Raw genomic sequence first — 19,532 nt, 5'->3', positions numbered from 1 at the left:
TGAACTTGAAGTTAAGCATCTTTTTAACAGCAAGGACATTTAGCTGCATGAACCACTTGCCTGAGGACGCAGAAGTTACTCGTAGCCCTAAATCTGTTTTTGCTTTTTTTTTTCTTAAGAGCTGCCTCAACTTGGTGAGATGGGATGGGTGAACTAGAGCCATGGCCAAGCACAGTGTCAAGCCAGATGTTGCATGACCTGATCTCACGAGTCTTGGGAGCTCAGTATGAGTCCTGAGGCTGAACGCATGGAGAAGCTGTATCTAGTACTAGCTAGATACTGGCTAGTACTGTATCTAGTACTAGCAGATACTGGCTAGTATCTGGACTGCCATGCAATGGCAAGGACATCACAAAAGATTGCACAGGGCTGTTTTGAGAGTCTATAGATGGAAGGTCAGTGCTTCTGTTTTTCTACACACACTAACAATATGTTCTCAGTCAAGCCCTGCTGTCCCCACAGTGTATCTTGCACAGCCTCCAGTCATTTGGTGCCAGGTCATTTGTTCTCTTCCATGTGCTGAAGTGACTGGCTGCACTTGGATGCAGAACTTTGTGCTTTGTTGGCAGTCTGGAGTTCTTGTCTCCTCTGGGAGGGTGAGTCTGGGCCTGTCTTTCTTATACTGCTGAACCTGAACTGTATTGGACTTGGAATATGTTGTGGAATTTATTCATTTGTCAGACTTCCACTTAAAAAGGTGAATCCTTGCTGTTCTGCTTGTGGTGGGACTGCCCATGCGCTGCAGTCGTGTTTGGCAGAGGCTGGGCCAGCTGGGAGTCTGCCCTGCTGCATTAAGATTCGGGGTACGTAGCACTGAGAGTATTCCTGGTCTGCTTACTGTGGGAGGGACTGGGCTGCGGTGTGCGATGAGGGTCATCTCCCGTGCAGCAGCCCCAGTGCTGGCAGCTCCGCTCCATTCCCCACATCTCTACGTTTTTTCTATTTCGCAGCTGCGCCTCCCCACTCCTCTCACTCTTTATGGCCCCCTTTCCTCCAGATGCGTTTGAGCACCACCACGTTGCCCAGTTGCTGCGCCGTTTTTCCTCTGACTATGCCACGAGCCGGAACATCTCACTGGATGCCACTCTAGCCCATCACCTCCAGCAGTGCTCCTACCACCTGCGCCTCTTCAGGAGCTGGCTGATCTCAGGGCAGGATGACTTGGAGTGTCTTTACGGTACTGCACGCTGCAGCTGCCTTGGTCCCGTGCTCTTGTAGCTGAGTAGGGACCACTGTCTGCTTGGAAATGCAAAGTATGCTTTGCTTCTAAAAAAGGAAAGCCTTTCCCTCACTGCATCCCTTAAATCTCTGGGTGGCTGCTGCAGCAAGGCGTGTGGGCTGTTGCACCCAGCGGTTTTGGAGCTTTAGGAAGTTGCCTTTTCACGTGGAGCCAGTGCTCTTTGTGTAGCTCTAACTCTGCTCTTTCCATCCTAGGCAATTGTTCATTGCCTCCTTCCTTTAGCCAGGGTAAGCCCATAAGCTTCCCTCAAGTGAAATGCTGTGCTTCTACCAGTGTGATGCCCTGCTGACATGATATGCCTGTGCAGGTCTCAGCAGGGTGCTCCTTGGTGTCCCATTATTAATGGAGGAACCAAAATGGATAATAAGAGTGTGGGAAGAAGGACTTAGGATGCACTGCAGCTGCTCACATGCAGGGTGAACTTGGTGTGGAAATTCAGGGAAAGTGACTGCTTGTGGGATTGTGTTATTTATAGAGAGACCAAGTTAAGCTAGAGTAGACACTGAGCCTCTGTTTGTCTGCATTGCATGGCATCTGTTCTGCCTGTTAGGATGTTTGCAGCGTGTCATGTGTCTGGTGGGAAGATGTAGGTGATTTCACTATTGAATCCAGATGTTATAAATCAAAGTCTGCTACTATTTCTTGGGTATTTGTCAGCATCTAGCATGGGTGGGAAGTCTGATGTGTTGACGTCTCCCTGCTCCGGAGAAAAGTAAAAAGATTCCTCTCTGAGAGGGGCAGCTAGCTAGGGCTGGCTGTTAATGTTCACCCTGCACCATAAAACCTGCTTGGTGCATGTGGCTTGCTGAGCTGTGTGGTGTGATGCATGGACTTCCTTTTTCATTCAGACTCATAGGTGGAAGGAGTAGGGTAGACCTAGTATAGCTTTTCATGTAGTGAAGCACCAGGATCAAGCAATTTTCAGAGCCTGGAACTGAGAGTTTTTCATATTTGGTCTATTTTTTTCTTGATATGGCCCTTTCTGTAAAGTAGTCGATTTGGATATGGCAGTTGCTTTTCATCTATAATTAGGACAATCCCTGGTCTCCTAGCAACAAGTACTAAAGAGGATCAGAACTGCTTGAAGGGATGAAATGCTGGAACAAAGCAGACTGTTCCAAAGCCAAAGCTGAGTTTCCCCTGCTGCAGATCTCGACCATCTCCTGTGAGCTCCTGGAGAGAGAGGAAATGAACTCAGCACTTTGGGCAGTGATACTCCAAATATTGCAGGCTGATGCTGGGTTGTGCCACCTATCCTAATGCAGCCAAGCTGTGAGCTATGCACATCGACATAAGAGCTTTCCTGTGAGGAAATTAGATCTCTGCGCTTGTTAAGTTCTTTTTTTCTGCTGTTTTCCCTGTCTGAGTGTCATCCAGCCCACAGTTAATTAACGTGTTTGGAATTCCTGCTGGGGTTCTTCCTTGAAAAGTTTCTCCTCTCTCTGTAGCTGACAGTCCTACTTCCCCCCTTTGTAAAAACTAGGAAATCCTATCAACTTTTTCTCATCTCTCAACTGTACTTCTGTCCACACAAAAGAATTAAAAGAAAGAAACAGGGAGTTGAAGTTTGTAGCGAGCATCTGCGGTTGGAGGGATCAATGGTGAAGCCTTGAAGTGATTGGTCTGGGAACATGTGCTCGTCTAGTTAAAAAAAAATAAATGGAAGAGCGTAAAGTTAGCTTGTGTTGGTAATGAAATACAGCAGTAGTAAGGGCAAAGATCAGCTGTGAAGAAGCACAGAAGGACTGTGTGATAATGAGTGACTGGGCAGTAAAACAGCAGGTGATATTCACTGTAAATAAATTGAGAATAACAGGGAGAAACTGACCCAAATTCATACATAAAATGATGGGCTCTGAGCTAACCATCACCACTGGGAAAGATACGGAAAAGGTAGAAAGTCTGGGAAGAGTGATTTTGGTAGTAGTCTGGATGGTCTGGAGAGGTGGTAGGGATCTGCAGTTCAGTCTCTGCTCCAGTACAAAAGCTACGAGGTTTCTAATAGACTGAGTAGGAGGCACATCAGACAGAAGTGATTTTTTCTCACAGAGTGGAACTCCTCACAGCACTTCATGGGGGTGTTAAAAGCATAACTGAGTTTAAGGGGAGACTGGAGAATGTCTTGGAAGAGACACATTAGGTTGAGAACATTTCTGAGCCGCAGGTCTCTGGAGGTTGGGGGAGTGTTTGGGGAAGGAGCCGCTACCTGCTGTCATGTCTCATACTGCCATCGTGAATATCCACTTCTGGCACTGTGGGCAGAGAGATACTGAACTAGAATAGACCTTCAGGCTGACTGCACAGGCTTAAATTTAGAAAGGCTGCTTAGCAAAAGTCCTTCATGTAGGTATGGACATGAAAAATGTATTTCATGTACGTATTATGTACGCATATATAAACACGTACAGATATACGTGCCATGGTGAAGCTCCCCAACACAGTAAAGCTTGACTGACCGGGCATTTGGAGGGGGAACTTGCTGAGTGTTCTTTCTCCCATCCCCTTCAGGATCTTTGCTAAGACTGAGGCGAGTGCTTCTTTACTCCGGAAGAGCTGACTTACAGACCTTTGGCACAGAGACCATTTGGGGATGTATCGGTGCCATTGGTCTGCCTCCTGCTTTCCGGATCTCTGCTGCAAAGGAATAGGTACTCCTTCCCCTGCAACGTAGATTTCACAACTGAAGACGTGTAGTATCTTGGTAACTTCTGCTTATCAATGTATACTAATGTTCAGAACTCAGACAAAAATATAATCCTCAAAAAGGATTGCTTTGGACCAAAAGAATTCTTACCTGAGCCTTCTCTGGCCTGTGTCTGTGTTGGCTGACAGCAGTCTGGATGCTTTCTACTTGCCAGCCTGTTGGAGCAGCCAGTGCCTTCTCTCTTTTAAGTAGCCTACTCGGTTAGTGCAGATGCTTGCCATATTTGGGACCTGAGCTCAATCTTAGTAAAGCTGAGGAACATGCCATTTGGACTACTTGAAAACTGCTTCTGTGACATAGCCACAAATTCGGCTGGCTCCCAGGTGAGCTGATGAATTACCAGTTCTAAGGGGTAATCACACCGGTGTCGATTTCATTCTGTGAGGAAATGCATTCCATATAAACTCAACTTTCCGAACTCATATTGAACAGTAAACTTTCTGCTGGTCTCTTTGGAGCACACACAGATTTTAGGAAACTTTGTGTTACCTTGAGTCAAATCAGGTGCTTCCACTTAATGAAATGGTGTTGATTTACTCAAGGTTTTGCCCTTTTATTTTTTCTTGTAGACTAGGACATCAGTAGTAATCAAGAAGATGCTTGTGAATTCAAAGTCTTGTTTTCTCTCTTATTCCTCCCTTCTTCCATTATATAGACCTCAGGGTGACTGGAGGAGATACAGCTCGATAGATAAAAAATACCTGTTAGATCTGCAGTGAAAGGGCAGTAGAGTAATGCAGCATGGAGGGTTCACCTGGTGATCTGTGATGTATTTGCCTGGAGTTCAGGCCATGTATTCATAAAGTAGGTGCTGGCTGCTTCAGAATTCATCATTATGTTCATACAAAAGGTGGTGCTTCTTGACCCTTTCTTTGGGGTCATCTGCTAACTGTTCACAAGAGTTGCATCTGTGTTCCTACTGCCTGCTGGAATCTCCTAGAAAACTGGGATTCTCTGGTTTAAATGGAGGACTTGAGGCAGGTTCAGGTCTCCATTGGCTTTATATAGTGTAGTGTGCTTGGTAATCTCTGCAGAAGGGTCCTTATACCCAAGTTGTGTTTTATTAAAGTCTTTTAAAGCATTGTGTGTTGGTACTGGGCAGCTCTGAAAGCCCTACTCTAAGGTGAGAGTCACACTCTCCTTCAGCAATTGGAAGACTTCTTCATAAACTGTAGTTATAGAGAGTAGATGCTCTGACAGTGTGGTGATGTGCACATTTGCCAAGAAACTGCCAGGGGGAGAGCTCAAATGGGAATGTTGTTAACTCAGCTGTAATGTGATGGGGCTTTCAGCTTTGGCATCAGCATAGCTGGGAGAATTGAAACAGGACTTGTAATCCTGTTGTAAGAGCACTGGGTTGTACCTCCCAGTGCTCTTACCTGTAGAACAGCTCTTGGGGCAGTCCTGTGCTCTCTGCTGCTGTGTCAGGCTGCTCCTGTGTTATCATTCAGATTCCTCCACATCACATGTAGTCTCCTTGGACATCCAAAATAATGCAGACTCCTCTGTCTTGAGTATCTTAAGGTTTTTCCCATTACCAAATCTTGTTTACTCAACTCTTAAAGCCAATTTATTTTATTTTACTGAACAGAAAATTGAGAGCCATAGCCATGCTGTGCTCCTTGCCCAGAGGAGATTACAGCTGAGCTTGGGAGTCGTTTCTAGCTACTCTGGTCTGCAGAGCCCAGACATGTGCCTCTTTCTGCAGGTAGGTCTAACTGGAGGAAGCAGATTACTGTCTGCATCCCTAGTGCAGCTAGTGTAGACAAACCTGAATTAAATGAAAAATGGCTGTGGGCTGCTGTTTGATATAAAATGAATGAAATTCTGTTCACTTTCTTGTGCTATCATCCCCATCACAAACTCCTGCCCAGCAGGCCCCAAGAAAAAGAGTTCAGGAAGTATCATCAGGAGCTGAGCTGTCAGCACTGAGTAGCTGTCAAATTGGAAAGGTTCATGTGTTTTCCACTCGTGTTTTGTTTATTTGTTGCCTCTTCCCCAAGGTGCCAGTTCTTTGCTAAGCATGTGTTATGCAACAGTGGTCAGAGCCTTTGCTTTGGACTCTTTACTACTGTTGTGATACAAGAACTATAGTCTATAACAATAACTTCTGCTTGAAACCGCTGTTGTTGGCCTCACCACAGCAAAGCGGCAGGTAAAGAGAAGTGTGCAGGGCAGTGGGCTGCCATATATAAATGAGAGGGCTTGCTTGAAAATTGTAAATGTAGTGCTTCCCCTTAAGAACGGAAAGATCCACTTTTCCTCCACTTTCTTGAGAGCAGGGAGATCACATATTGCTGAACAGATCTGTGCTAGCAGGCATTTGGCACTTCTGGGATCTAGGTGTATTGATTCACATCAGTGGTGGTGTCGGTGTCGCATGTTTCCTTTGACATTGGATATTTGATTTCTTCTCTATGTTAGAGGCATGCCCATGCACTCACATCCCTGTCGATGCCTCCAGCGTATCTTGTAACAACATTGCTTTGCCCTATGTTATATTTAATCTTCTTCCCTTTTTCTTTGGAGACCTGGATAGTTGAGCTGGCTTTGGCTTCTCTTAAATCAGGTTCTGTTGTGAACTGACATTAGCCTCTCCTGTGCTGCTCCAACACCATCTCCACTCTTCTGGTCTTTTAAGTGTTCACCTTACCCTTTTAGATCTGTCTCCAGGATGCTTTTCAGAATATAATTGAGTAAACAATGTTCCTTATTCAGCCTTTCTGCTCAAAGGATGTCTCAGCAAGGGACAGAAGACAATGGTGTTTTTTCTGTCTTACATTCCTTTGTTCCAGCCAAAGATTTGTTATCCTTATGTCTCGAATTAATGTTTGTAGGCTCTTTGTGGCACAGGTAACCTCTCCAGGTTGGCTGTAGGGTTCTTTATCTGCAGTAGCTGTTAAGATGGTAGTGAATGTCTCTGCAGCACTGCAAACTGGTGATGATCTGGTCTGTAGCCTCCTCGTATTGTATGTAGATTCACTCTAAATACCATCTGCTGGCTTGCACTCCTTGCCTCTTGCAGAACTGGGTTAGGTGAGTGTGTTTGAGCAGAGAGCGTCCAATGAAACCTGGAAGTGATTGGAACAATGTCTACTTTTAGCAGATACTCCAGGTACTCTTGATCTTCTTAGCAGGTGCTGTCAAGCTGCATGGACCAATTTTAGTCTGTCAGGGTGCTGGGCAGCAGTCCTGACACAGTAGTGCATCAAAAGCTGTTGCTCTTTTTGCTTTTCTAAGCAATCTTCCTTACCTGTAAGAACAGATGTACAGATGATTCCTTCACCATTTTTTTTCTGGGCTTCTCAGAGGGAGCTTGGGGAATCACAGAATAGGAAGCCTAAGCCTAAGTATAGAGGTCTTTAAACACAAGAGGCAGAGCAAAAGGAGGCATTCCCATGTGTCCAGAGCCTCATGTGTTTCTTCCTTGCTCCTCTGACAGATTCACATTGGCTTGGTGCCCCAAAGCATTGCAAAGCAGCTTGGATGAAGAGGGATACGCTTTGCCATAATATTCTGCTGGCTTGAATAGCAAAGAATTTCTTGTCAGTGGCTGTGATGTAGCTTAGCTGTAAGCAAGTGTCTGTTAAATGTTGAGATACTTATTTCTGGTAATTCTGGGTTTGCTGGAAATGCAGTCTTTATGGGGACAAATAATTCAAACTGTTGCCCAGCCCTTCCTTGGGGGAGAGTTCTGTCAGGTGTACACTGGAGGGCCTGCTGTGGGAGAGGGAGGTTCTTTTCCCACTCCCTGCATTGGTAGCAGTGTGCTCTAGCTCACTGATAGTGAGAGGGTGGACCGTGTCCCGGGCTGGAGTATCACTAATGGCAGGAGTCTTCATGGAAATTCTGTTGACTTCACTCAAATTGTCTTTAGCTTCTGCAAACTGTGGGGAACTATGCTGAGTTCTCTGTCATAAACAGATGTTTTAGTGAAAAAGTCACAAGTATCGCAGCAAAGGTTGTTGCTGCTAGATATGGTTCCTTCTCCTTCTCCTCCTTTTGCGTGTGCCTGGATGCTTGCTTTCAGGTCTGTTACTGCATGTGATTGCCTAATGGTGATTTTCTTGACCTAGAAAAGGAAAGGTGACTTTAGGCCTGAGAGTGGCTGTCGTTTGATTCCTAGACTGCCAAGCTCCTTAAGCCATGAGCAGTCCTGCATGGATTTGGGTTGTTGTTTGCTCAATTCATTTTCTGATTGGGTTTCTTTCCAGGTTTTGAAGGCTGTTCCATGGTTCCTACCATTTATCCCCTGGAGACCCTGCACAACTCCCTCTCTTTGCGACAGGTCAATGAGTTCCTGACGGCTGTGTGCAGGAGTTGCAGTGAGTCACACGTCCAGTCTACCGCAGGTACTGGTGAGGTGGGCTTGTTCCTGGGTAGGGCAGAGCAGAGCTGAGGCAAGCAGTCAGTTAAGGCCTTCTGGTCTTTCACATTTTTGGGGCAGATCAGTCTGCAGACAGGACTGGCAATAAGTGATCAGCCAGGTCTGTCTGCAGCTGATAAATGCAGTGATGTGGATACAAACTCCAGCTGGGTAAATCTGAGGGTTGGATTCCCAGGGGCTGCGGGCAAGCATGGCTCTGAATGTGCACTCTTAAGCTCTTTCCTGAATGCGTGCGACTGGCTACTGGGCTATGGAGTCTCTGGTTTGACCCAGTGTGGCCTTTCCTTTATCTCTCTCTGTCTGAATGTTACTGATCTGTATGTTTTCTTCTTTGTTTGTGTTTGTTTGTTTGTTTGTTTGTTTTTCTTGAAGCTTTGTTTGATTCAATGATTGGCAACCAGATACCAGGGGACCCCTTTATGTCTCAGCGAATCCTGTCATCATCCTCTTTCCCATTGCGCCAGCGTTCGGATAAGCCCCCTTGGTGTGAGTGTGCTTGCGTCTTGATCGGGGATGAAGAGGGGAGCAGAGGGTGCCAAATGCTGAAAGCCATGTATTGGTATTCAGGGTTTTTATGCTTTGGCTTTAAAGGAACAAAAACAGAAAGGGGAAGGAAGTCTCATGCCCTGTAAGAAAGCTACCAAAGAAAGATGGAAAAAGGAACTCTCTCTATAGCATTGTATATCACAGGGAAATCTGCTGTTGGAGAGATGCTCTCTCCCCAGGCATCCTCTACTGAGTGCAATAGGACATAGCCTGAATGCACTTCATTTTTAACTCAAGTTCCTTGCTTCTCTGTGACACGTGTCCAACTGAGTGTCAGCATGTGGAAGCACCTTCCATACCCTATCAAACACATACATGCCTCACCCAGAACTCCACATTGGACAGCCTGTCATTTAGTTCTTCACTTACGGGCTTTTCTGTAGCTCCTGAGCCTCACTTGCTACAGCCTCTGCAGAGGTGGTGACTGTTGTTAATTCCTTTTGCAAATCTGGCTGGAACTCAAAGGGGAGAGGCTTATCAAACGGTTTCACAGCAAACGCATTAATAACACAAGTCAGTGTTGCCACTGAAAGGGCGGTTCCACTCTTCTTGCCATACACTCCTTGTTCCAGGAGTAGTGTGTACTGAGCTGTGTAGGGAGCAAGGCCAAGAAACTGTTCCGGTGTACAGTTGTTTAATCCTCCCCCATTCATTGGACTAGATATAATCTAAATCTCTTCTCTGGTTTCACTCAAACAATGAAAACAAACAACAACAAAAGAAACAAAACAAAGCCAAACATTGGTGGTGAAGCAATATTTCTTCTTCCAGTGGCAACTCTAGTTCAACATTCAGGGATTTTGTGCTTCAGGAAGCAAGGGCACCAAAGTTAAAGTGTCCCATAATAATGAAGGAATGAAAGAAACTGCTTTTCAGCTCAAAGCCCAACATCAGATTTCACATGTGATGTGTTGGCATTATAGATAAACTGTATGACAAGATGTAAGTGTGGTGTTTGTGCTTGTGTTTTCATCAGCTGAGCTGCCAGAAGCACACCTAACAGCAGCTGCAAGCACCTACCAGGGTGCATGGCATGTAGGTGACCCTCACCCATTGCTTGTAGAACTTGTGGGACTGCAACAGCTTGGGTTTGCTCAGGCTTTGGGCTGGGGAAATATCAACTACATGTTTAAGATTTCTCTTCCTCTTTGCAGACAGCAGTGGCCCCTCCAGTACTGTCTCCAGTGCAGGCCCGTCCTCCCCAACCTCTTCGGACAGCTGTGCTCGTTTCAGCTTCACTGAGAAACTTTCCATCAGTCCCCCAAAAAGCGAGGAGCAGCTGAATAGCCAGTCCCCTGAGCAAGGAGAGAGAGAACCTGACAGAGGAGGGCTTGATGTGGAGGTGGGGGTGTCTGGGTTGTCAGTGGCTGAGCCAAGTGCCCCAGAAGCGCTGACCTGGAGTGAGGGCCCAGAGCCAGGTGGGGTCCTGGAGCTGTGCAAGAAGGAGCTGGCTGACAAGAACTCTGACCCAGAGAAGAACAGTGTGCTGGCGCTGGATGAAGAAGAATCATCTGGGGAAATGCTAGACCCAAGTAACACAGGGAAACCAAAGTGTCATGCAGAGTCTGAGATAAGGCCAGCTGGAGAGAGAGCGGAGCCCGGTGAAGGGTATTCAGGGGGAATGACTGGCCTGAGTCAGTCAGGGCTGTCCAAGAACATCTTGGTGCCCTGTGAAGACGAGTTGCTGGGAGAGGTGTTGGACCCAGAGCATATGGGCAAGGAGCCACTGGGGGACAGCGCTCTGTCAGGCCAGCTGCTGTCTGCTCAGCCATGCCAGGAGCAGCCACTGCCTCCTGAGACAAGCGTGAAGGGGCTGCAGCCAATGCGTCAGGAGGGTCAGCAGAACTAGCGGCTAGCTGGACAGTACACTGCAAGCGCTTCTAGCCTGGAGGCAGCCCAACTTCCTGCACAACACTTCATGCAGCTGGCTGTCTGCAGCACAGAACAAGCCATATCCCAAGGCCACAAGACTCTGGGGTGTGGAAGAGGCTGCTCCACTCCTACACAAGCCAGCTCTTTGCCAACCAGCAAGAGATAACAAACACCCCATCTGCCCTGTTAAACAAACAAATGCAGTCTCAGTACTGGCACAGCACCTCCATGGAGTAGGGATGTGGCGCTGCATCGGTGCAGGGTGTCCCCAGGGCTGTTTGCTTGCTGGGACAGCAGAGTTAGAGGATTGGTAGAGTCAAGGCTTTTGGGGTGGTAAGTCCAGCGGGGACAAATGCTCCCTAGAGATTTGTTGGCCCACAGCCTTCAGAGAAAGGCATTCTGGGTCCAAAGTAATTGGGTTCTTCACAACCGCCACCCTCCTCTGTTCCTTCCTTCCTCTCTTGATGCCCACCATTGGCCACCAAAACCAGATCCAGAGAGTCCATGTTGGGAAGAATAGGAAAAGGAGAAATCATTCTGAATGAGCGTGGGTAAGAATTTAATGAGAGGAACAGGTTCAAGACTGCCACTTGCAAGAAGAAATCTCTCTGGAGTGGACTTGAATATTTTTCTGCTGGGCTGGGGCAGGCAAAAGCCTGGAGATCCAGCCTGAGAGGGGTGTACAGGGAGCACACACGGGTTTTTCTAGTCCCCAAGGGTCAGGCAAGGTAAAGTTCTGAAGTCTTGGTGACAGAAATTAAGAGAAACTGCTATTTGAGCAAATCAGGATTGTTAGAAACCAATAAGGAGAAATCTTTATTATATATAAAATGAAAAGTATTTAATACATATTTATGTAAATGACCTGCGAGCACAAGCCTGAGGGCAACATTGACACAGGTTTCCCTGCTACATCCTTAGTGCAGGCCAGGACTGTGCTTCCTGCGCCTCCTGCATTTATGGACAAGTCTGTGTGTTTGTCTATAGCTAGGATTTATGTTTTTGTGAAGCTGTGCCCAAAGATCTCTGCGCTGTGTTGTGATGATGTACGTTCACAGTAAATCTCTGCTGTGGGTCTGGTGTCTGCCTTTGATGCTGACTAGTGCAGCAGTGTGTGTGTGCCAGAGCTTGCAGATGCCCAGGGCAGCAAGCACTGCTTGTTCTTGTCCACCCTGAAGGAACGAGGAACTGTGGCCAAGACTAGTTACAAATGAAGTGAGCGCACAGGCATGGGGCTCTGCTCAAGAAGGCCAGATACCTTTTTTCCTCTGAAGAACTGGTCATACTGAGGAAGAGGTCATGGCTTCCCAGGGCCCATGATGGTTTGCTGTAGGATGGGAGCTCCGATCTAAACGTTTCCTTCAGTTCCAAGCATGTCCTGCATACCATGTCCTCTTTCCTGTGCCTGATAAACCCTCCCTGCAAGTTTGGATATTTAAGTATGGTGATGTCTACTTGTACCTGAAATGCAGCAGTCTTACAGTGGCTTTTAGTCCAGCACTGTGCCAAGAGGAAACCCAGCTCCCCTTTCTACAGGTTTGGGTGCTGGGGTCTGGGAAAAGGGCCTTCCACATGCTGCACGGAAGCTCTCTGGCTTCTGTTGGCAACCCTGAAGTCAAGACTTGCCGACCAGCTACCCTGGCCTGTCTGACTGAGGCTGCCAGGCTTCAGCGTGCCCTGGCCCCAAGAGCTGGCCGTGGGAGAGCTGGCAGCAGAGCAGCTCTCCAGACCCCATGGGCCCCTTGGGTGATGCCCAAGCACCAATCCTGCTGTGTGGCCCCACCGCAGCCCTCCCCAGGCTTGCACGTGGTCCTGCCACTGCCAACACCTTGCTCTGGCAGACGAGGCCCTGCTGGGGCCTGGCTCCTGCCAGCAACCGATGGTTCCTGGGGACAGCACCTGCGGAGCGGAGGCTGCGGCCTGGGCAGGCCCCGCCATCACCTGCAGCTGGCAGGGGGGGCTGAGCGAGATGCCGGCTGCCGGGTCACGCAGCAGGGGCTGAGTGGGCGTTTGCTTGGCATGGGCTTCAGGGGCCTGGAGCCTGCTGTGGGATGGTTTCACTCTGCAGCAGTCTCTTAAAAGGTCTGCCTGTCTGCTCTCTTCCTGTTGCCAGAATATGGTCAGTGGCTTTGCTCAGTGCCGGCTGCCTGCCTGCCACGCTGACAAGCAGCGCAGGCAGTGAACTGGGCCTTGGTGCTTTGTAGTTGGGAGCCCTTTCCCCCAGAGAACGTGACTGCTGCCTGCAGTCTCCTTGTGCTCCTACGTCTGGGCAGGGTGACTGCTGTGGTAGCACTGCCCAAGAGCTGGTGCTGCGGGACACGCCACATCATCTAAGCACTAAAGATGGCCTTTGTGGCACATCCCTGAAGGCCGGGTCCTGCAAGAGGGGATTGCAGGGTGCAGCAGTGGTTGAAATCCCAGATAGATTGTTCCCACTCACAAAGAAGCAGTTTTATTTAGAATGGTCCCCAATCTTCAGCCTGTTTCTTCACCTGGAAATAAAAAGGGAGCAGCACTTTGGAAGCAGCTGGCAGCTGTGGCTCTGCTGTGGCTCTCAAGCTCAATGAGAGATTGGGCCCAGACAGGGTTTTTGTACTTGTGATGAAAAATACAAAACTTCATATCTCTTAAGTGCAAATATGTATACCAATTCTCATTAGTGTCTAATTTCAACATCAGACTGTGCCTTTTGGTTCCTGGTATCCTCTAGCCAGCAGTTATCTGGCTGCATTGGTACTTTGCATACTGGTAATCCTGTTAAGTGGTGTTCTCCAGACAGTTTGTTGGATCACAGGACTTCCTGATGCAGGGCAGGGTAACAGGGAAGCGGTCTGGTTAGTTGTAACGACTAATGCTTATGTGTATGTTTTGGAGGCAAATGTTCTGTCCTTAAAGGCAGGTACCTTTCCACAGGCAACCAAGGAGGAAGCTGGGCTACCTGCAGTGGTGCCAGAACAGGGTTCTAGTCTATGGCTACTCCCTTTGATAGGTAGGCTAAAAACAAGTAGTGCCCTTTATTTTAAAAGAGCTGCTAAATAGCTGCTCAGTCAAGAAGCTTGTGGTTTTTCATGGTGCTCAAACACTTCCACCTGAACACCTGCAGAGTGTGTGGTGAAACCGGAGCACAACTGTCTGATCTTAGTGCAGTCTTTAGTGTGTTTTTCTTGACTAAGAAGCAGCAGTGATTGATGGCCAGCCAGACCTTTCCAGACAAATGGGTGGTGTGAGTGCTATGAGTCACAAAGCAGAGGTTGGGATGTGTGTGCGTGCGCATAATTTCTGGATACAATTTTAGGAGCTGATGTTTTTGGTTTAATCCTGCCAAAGCCAGCTCTGGCTCCTCAAATCTGTGCTGGCTGCTGTAAGCTCTCCATGACATGCTGCACAAGCTGTGATAAGCTCCCCAGCCACAGTGGCCCCCCCTTCTGAGTCTGCAGACCAATCCCTGCTCTCTTTTTCCCCTGCCTTCAACTGTGCCCCTGAGTTTCCTCCAGGGGACCACCAGGCAGAAGCAGAGCTGACCGGGCATCAGCCCCTCCTGACTGCTGCCTGGCACAGGCAGCGCAGAAGGCTGCTCTGGTAGTGTTCTGCTGAGTAGCGGAAGAGTTGAAACAGAGTGTCTTTTCCTCCAGAGGGAGGCTGCAGAATTTTGCAGTAGTGCAAAGGTGTGCTGTTGAGCTAAGGATGGGCAGCACCTGGTGCCCTGTCAGTGCCTTGAGTGTCCACAGTCCCTGAGCTGAGTCCCTGATGCTGGTGCCCTGCCTGGCTGGCTTGCGCCACACTCCTGGCCAGGCCCTGCTGTGATGTGCCTTCCACAGGACTGGGGATGCTACCAGTTTGAGGAACGCTGGCCAGAGTGGTGATTCCCAAGAAGTGCAGAAGCCACCAGCGAGAGCCTGGCTTAGTGCTGCGAGGCAGCTGCCTGCAGTGTCCACTGGAGTGGCTGTGCATGGAGCACCCGGGCTGCATCCTGGCCCTTGGCCAACCAAACACAGGCAGGAAACATCTTCGAAAGCTGGAACAGTGAAAAACCCCGCTGGAGCTGAGGAAGGAGGGCAGGGGTCCCAGGCAGGTCTGTACCGCTGGCGTGGGTATCCTCTTGGCAGGGCCACAGGTTTTAGCAGCTGTAAGTGAAATTGTGGCATAAGCACAATCACCCAGGCTTGCCTGAACTCAGGTTGGGCTGTAGCTGGCCAGCATCGAGGGAAGGCTGCTGGTGTGGCAGCAGTATCTGCACGCCCCCTGCCTACAGGATAGACTCACTTAAAGAACAGTTTGAAACAGCTGGAAGTGTTCTTGTTCGCAATTAATGTGGCTTTATTATTGATGTGTTGGGCTCCTCTCTTGACAGTAGTTAGTTACAGTGTTTCACATGGAAATGGGCAAAAGGACAGAGGTCAAGAAACTAAATTCAAATAGAAACATGATGCTGAAGAAAAGAATCAGGGCTCCGTTTTTAAAACATTTAGCATAGAAGCTGGGAGCACAAGTTGCCATTTCAATACAGTTGAGACGTTCACTTTTTTAAATTATTGGTTTAAAATAGTATTTTGTACCTATTACATACAGGAAGATTACATGTTGTTGCCCACATGCAGAAACAAGCAAAAGCAGAGTTTAACTGTTTCTCTCTATAGTGTTGTATTTATTACGTCTGGCTCTGGATGGGTTCTGCTGGCTCCTGCAGGCTGAGCGGAGTCAGACTTTAGAATTTGGCATTTTTACAAGTCCTTTTCCCCCATGGCTTCGGAAGATTTCATGGGAGAGAGAGAGGCTGGAGGCACAACAGACTTCCACAAAAGACTTAAAAAAATAAATAAATTGTGGAGTCTTGAAGACAGGGAAATGAACTGGTGTAGGATAGAGCAGTCCAAGCAGCGTAACTGCGGAGTGCTGGAGCACAGCACGTGGAGGGCAGGTGTTTTTGCTGGAACATGTCACTCCTGCCTGGAGGATGCAGGCACCTTACAAAGCCTCACCATTACTGCTTCTTATTCATAACTGCTTCAAGTTTAAAATTGAGAAACATTCATTTGTAGGTCTGTATAAAGTTAGTGCATTAGCTTTTACCCCTAGCCACACTGAGGAATCCAGGGATCCAGTCACTGAAGATGTCACGTTTGTTGCTCTGACTACCTGGCACTGAACATTTCGCATCCTCCACCTGCAGCTGGCTGCCAGCCAGTGCTATTGGCAGGTGAGCCAGGGTCTCCCCAAAGCACTGAAGGCAAAACCCCAGAGCAGTGCCTGGGGAAAACAGGAGCAGGTCTGTTACTGCCTGCAATTGCTTGCTGTACCCGACATTCATAGACACTTGACCCCATTGGGTTACAGAGAATGACATTTATTCTTCTGGCAGACACACTGTGATTCCATGGTTAACGTGAATACAGCGCAGGGCAGGGATTTCGTAAATCCCTGAGTAAGCTCACATGCTCCTACCAAGGGCTGCATCAAAAGGGCTGGCTGCTCCTCGGGGAGGGGCTTCTGGCCTCAGGCTTTGTCCTGCAGCTGCTGGGTTTTAGACACAGCCTTGCAGGCTGCAAGCAGAGACCCCCTTTTGCTGCCAGCAAAAACTCTGCCCATTTCTCTGTGGTCTTTTGTTGTTCTTCTTTAAATTGCAGCATCTAAGTATTTGTACTGAGAAACCTCTGAGCTGACACCAAGAGCACATAGTGTCAAGTTAACACGTATAAATTAAAATATTAAATCCAAACAAAATGCAGCTTAAGATCAAATAATAAATATATAAATTAAATGCAAAATAAACCATTTCCCTAGAAACTCCATTTTAGTCTAGGAGCAGGCTTCTAAGCAGCATTTTCTTTCTATCAGCTGCTAGAAAATGCTAGCATAGAGACTGAAGTGTCCCCGGCAAGCACAGCACATAGTCCTGGGATGCTTATTATGGAATCAGATCTTGGCTCAAGGCCAAGCACAGTGGGTAACACAGCAGATGGAAATACTTCGAGTTGTATGCCAAGCCTTGCCGCATTGCTTTCCATCTCATGTCTCTTTCACAACCCACCACCACGCTTTTTTCACGCACAGAAAGTTATCCCTGTGATAAGGCTCTCTTGAAGTGCTCTAGGATGTGGCGAAGGCTCTCCGGGTGCTACAGAACAGATGCCTGAGCACTAGCACTCCTGGAGCTGCTCTCTCTGCAAGGGCTGGCAGCCCCACAGCAGGAATGGGCTTGAATGCCAAGGAGCCTCTAGGTGACTGTTCAGTGGCAATGATGCACTCACGGCACACAACTACATCTCTGCCAGGCTGGCCATACAGCAAGGACCTAAGTCCACAATAGGTGTGCAAGCAACAGGCACTGCCAGCTGCAACTGCAGGGTATGCACAGCACAGCCTTGCCAGCAGCTATTCTGTGCAGGCAGCTATGCATGCTCCTGCCACAGTTGTGGAGTATCTATGAGATAACACAATTGCTAAACTACTCCCAAGTGTTTTTGGGAAAGGGGTTCTCTTTCCTCACACCACAGGTTCTATTCCCCACATCCTGGGCACACTTAGGGAGGGCAGCAAAAGCTTGAACACAGCTAAGAAGCTGGACCACTGGCATACATGTAGCAAGGAAACTGCTGCTGCTTGCAGAACTGGCACACATCAGCTATGCTGGCCAGACAACAGCATCTCAGTACAGCATGCGAGTTCCTCAGCTGCCTCACCACACTCCTCAGGAAAGCCTTTGGTTTACGAGGGCAGGGAGGTTTCTCAACTATCATAGGCCAACAGAGGCCGGGTTGTTTCAGCCCTTCTGCTTTAGAGGGGGCTGTAGTTGTGCGTTTGGATACTGAGTGTGACTGTTCAGGCAACAGCCCCTCTGTGCCTCCTCCTGTCGCACTGCTGATGTGCAGGAGTAAGTTACCCACTTAGTGTGCAAAACTCAAGTTAGCAGGTTAGGAATGTGCTCCTTGTAGCCAAGAGCAACAGGCTGAACTCTCCCCTCCCACCGCCACCCCCCCCCCCAAAACCAACATGTCCTTCAGCCCAGCTCCTTGAGCATAGTGAGCAGGTGTTGCAGGAGTCTGTAACCAAGTATTTGGGATAGAAGCCTGCAGAGGTGGCAAATGGTGGCCCTGCCCGGTTGGAGTACAGGCCCCCTCGCCCAGAACACCACCTGTATGCTCAGGATAGAAAATGGAAGAATGCCTTTCACTGTCATGTTACAGTTGGAGGGTTTGGCCTTCCCTCATCATGTAGGTTTGCTTTGTGAATTATTTTTTTTCTCTGTCTCCCTGCCCCCAAACACTGTCAACATGCAGCAGCAGCACTTCAGCCCTCACCAGAAAGATGAGGCTCATGGTGCTACAAGTTAAATGGCAAGGCAGCCAGGAAGAGAGTAGAACAAGCTCTCACAGCAGCAAGGCAGCCAAGATAGTCTACAGAAACTGTACAGGCAGCAGAATAAAGCAGGGAAAGTGGAAGTGCCCCTGGCCTGCAACTGCTCTTGCACAAACTCTTAGCTCAGTCCAGAATATTACAGAGCCCTGCACTTCTTTTTCATGGCATCCAGTGCTGAGCTAGATGGGTACCCGATTGCCTGACAAATGGGAACCATGTAGAGGACTAAACCAGAGAACTGGACTGTGATTAGATGGTGTCTCTGATGTTGCATCGGTGATTGGAGAGTCAATGGATGAACGCAAAGTGTGGCTGGGAGATTTAGAATTCGATCTTACAGGCTGGGAAAGATTCGTCCTGCATCACAACAGTACTGCTGCTTGCCAGTACCATGATGTTTAGCTCCTGCTGTTTCTCATGGGTCTGTTGGTACCATTCTCTTGTCACCTCAGTATCATGTGTTGGGATCAATGTCACCTGGGGAAAGAAAGCAGGAGGCATCATTGTTCAAGAACAACTGCACTGGTAAACAATGCCTGTAGGAGCTGAGGCTAAAATTTCCCATTAATTTTGGAACACTGTCCCCTTGGTACTGCTTGTTCTATTTAATGCCTTTCAGATGTCACATTCTCTAAGGCAGAGCTGGTGCTTTATTTTATGCAGTACCAGCACAATGGGGCTCTGAGCTGGCTGTACACTAGCAGTACTACCCCAATAATGGTGAAAATGGCTGCAGTGGAGGGGAGAGCCTCTCTTTATTGTGCGCCAGAAACAGCCTTAGAAAGATCCTTCAGTGTGAAAAGGAGCAATGCTGAGAGTATTACTGTTATTGATTTTATAGACTTGATCTGCCTACTGACCCAATGTGCAGCTCAGGGACTTCGAAATCAGGGGGTACATCATCTGAAAGAGCATACACTCTTCCTGTACCTGTCATCAGAAACAGCGTCTACCCAAAATCTCCTGCAAACCTGACTACACAAGAAATATAAGTAAGAATGCTCCATTTGTTTTTTAATCTCTAATAAAAGTTAGTATTTATCACCAGTATAATAGAAAGAAAAATCATAAGCAAGCAAGGCTAGCAACAAATGCCACAGGCCATGGGACACTGATGAATATTCAGCCTGTGACAGTGCTTGTTTTTGCTTGCAGATAGGCTCATCCTGCAGCAGGTGAGATGGAATGTATAATCTCTAAGTGCTTCCTCCTCTCTGAAAGATGTGGAATGGAGGACACATCTAACACTACTCACATCATTCTGAGAGTGTCCCCCTTCTCAAGAGTACAAGCAGTTACTCCTCTGAGATTGCAGAGCAATACATGCCCAGTGCCACTTGTATACTCTTAATGTACTTTGTTTGTGACACACACCTTCCCCCAAGTGCTTATGACACAAGGAGAAACATACATTCCCAGGCACTTCC

General features: G+C 48.0%; 2 protein-coding genes across 14 annotated transcripts in view; one reads left to right on the top strand and one right to left on the bottom strand.

Moving 5' to 3' along the window:
* Positions 1-11,824, top strand: part of PPIP5K1 (diphosphoinositol pentakisphosphate kinase 1) — a 51,394-nt gene extending 39,570 nt beyond the window's left edge. For 6 of the 12 annotated variants that reach the window (XM_068695573.1, XM_068695576.1, XM_068695577.1 and 3 more), the window contains 4 exons: positions 998-1,177; positions 8,159-8,296; positions 8,704-8,817; positions 10,032-11,824. In XM_068695573.1, coding sequence (XP_068551674.1) covers positions 998-1,177; positions 8,159-8,296; positions 8,704-8,817; positions 10,032-10,726 — 1,127 coding nt within the window. In that variant the 3' untranslated portion in view covers positions 10,727-11,824. Of the gene's footprint in view, positions 1-997; positions 1,178-8,158; positions 8,297-8,703; positions 8,818-9,853; positions 9,913-10,031 lie in introns of all 12 variants that reach the window. The other 6 variants (XM_068695584.1, XM_068695579.1, XM_068695582.1 and 3 more) reach the window with 3 other exon arrangements.
* Positions 11,825-15,040: 3,216 nt separating this feature from the next.
* The window catches only part of MAP1A (microtubule associated protein 1A), a 59,049-nt gene continuing 54,557 nt past the window's right edge, over positions 15,041-19,532 (bottom strand). For both annotated transcript variants that reach the window (XM_068695570.1, XM_068695571.1), the window contains one exon: positions 15,041-18,582. In XM_068695570.1, the coding sequence (XP_068551671.1) occupies positions 18,427-18,582 (156 nt within the window). In that variant the 3' untranslated portion in view covers positions 15,041-18,426. The remainder of the gene's footprint in view (positions 18,583-19,532) is intronic.

This window comes from Anas acuta, chromosome 12, assembly GCF_963932015.1.
Source record: "Anas acuta chromosome 12, bAnaAcu1.1, whole genome shotgun sequence".
NCBI lineage: Eukaryota > Metazoa > Chordata > Aves > Anseriformes > Anatidae > Anas > Anas acuta.
This window is presented reverse-complemented; position numbering and strand designations above follow the sequence as displayed.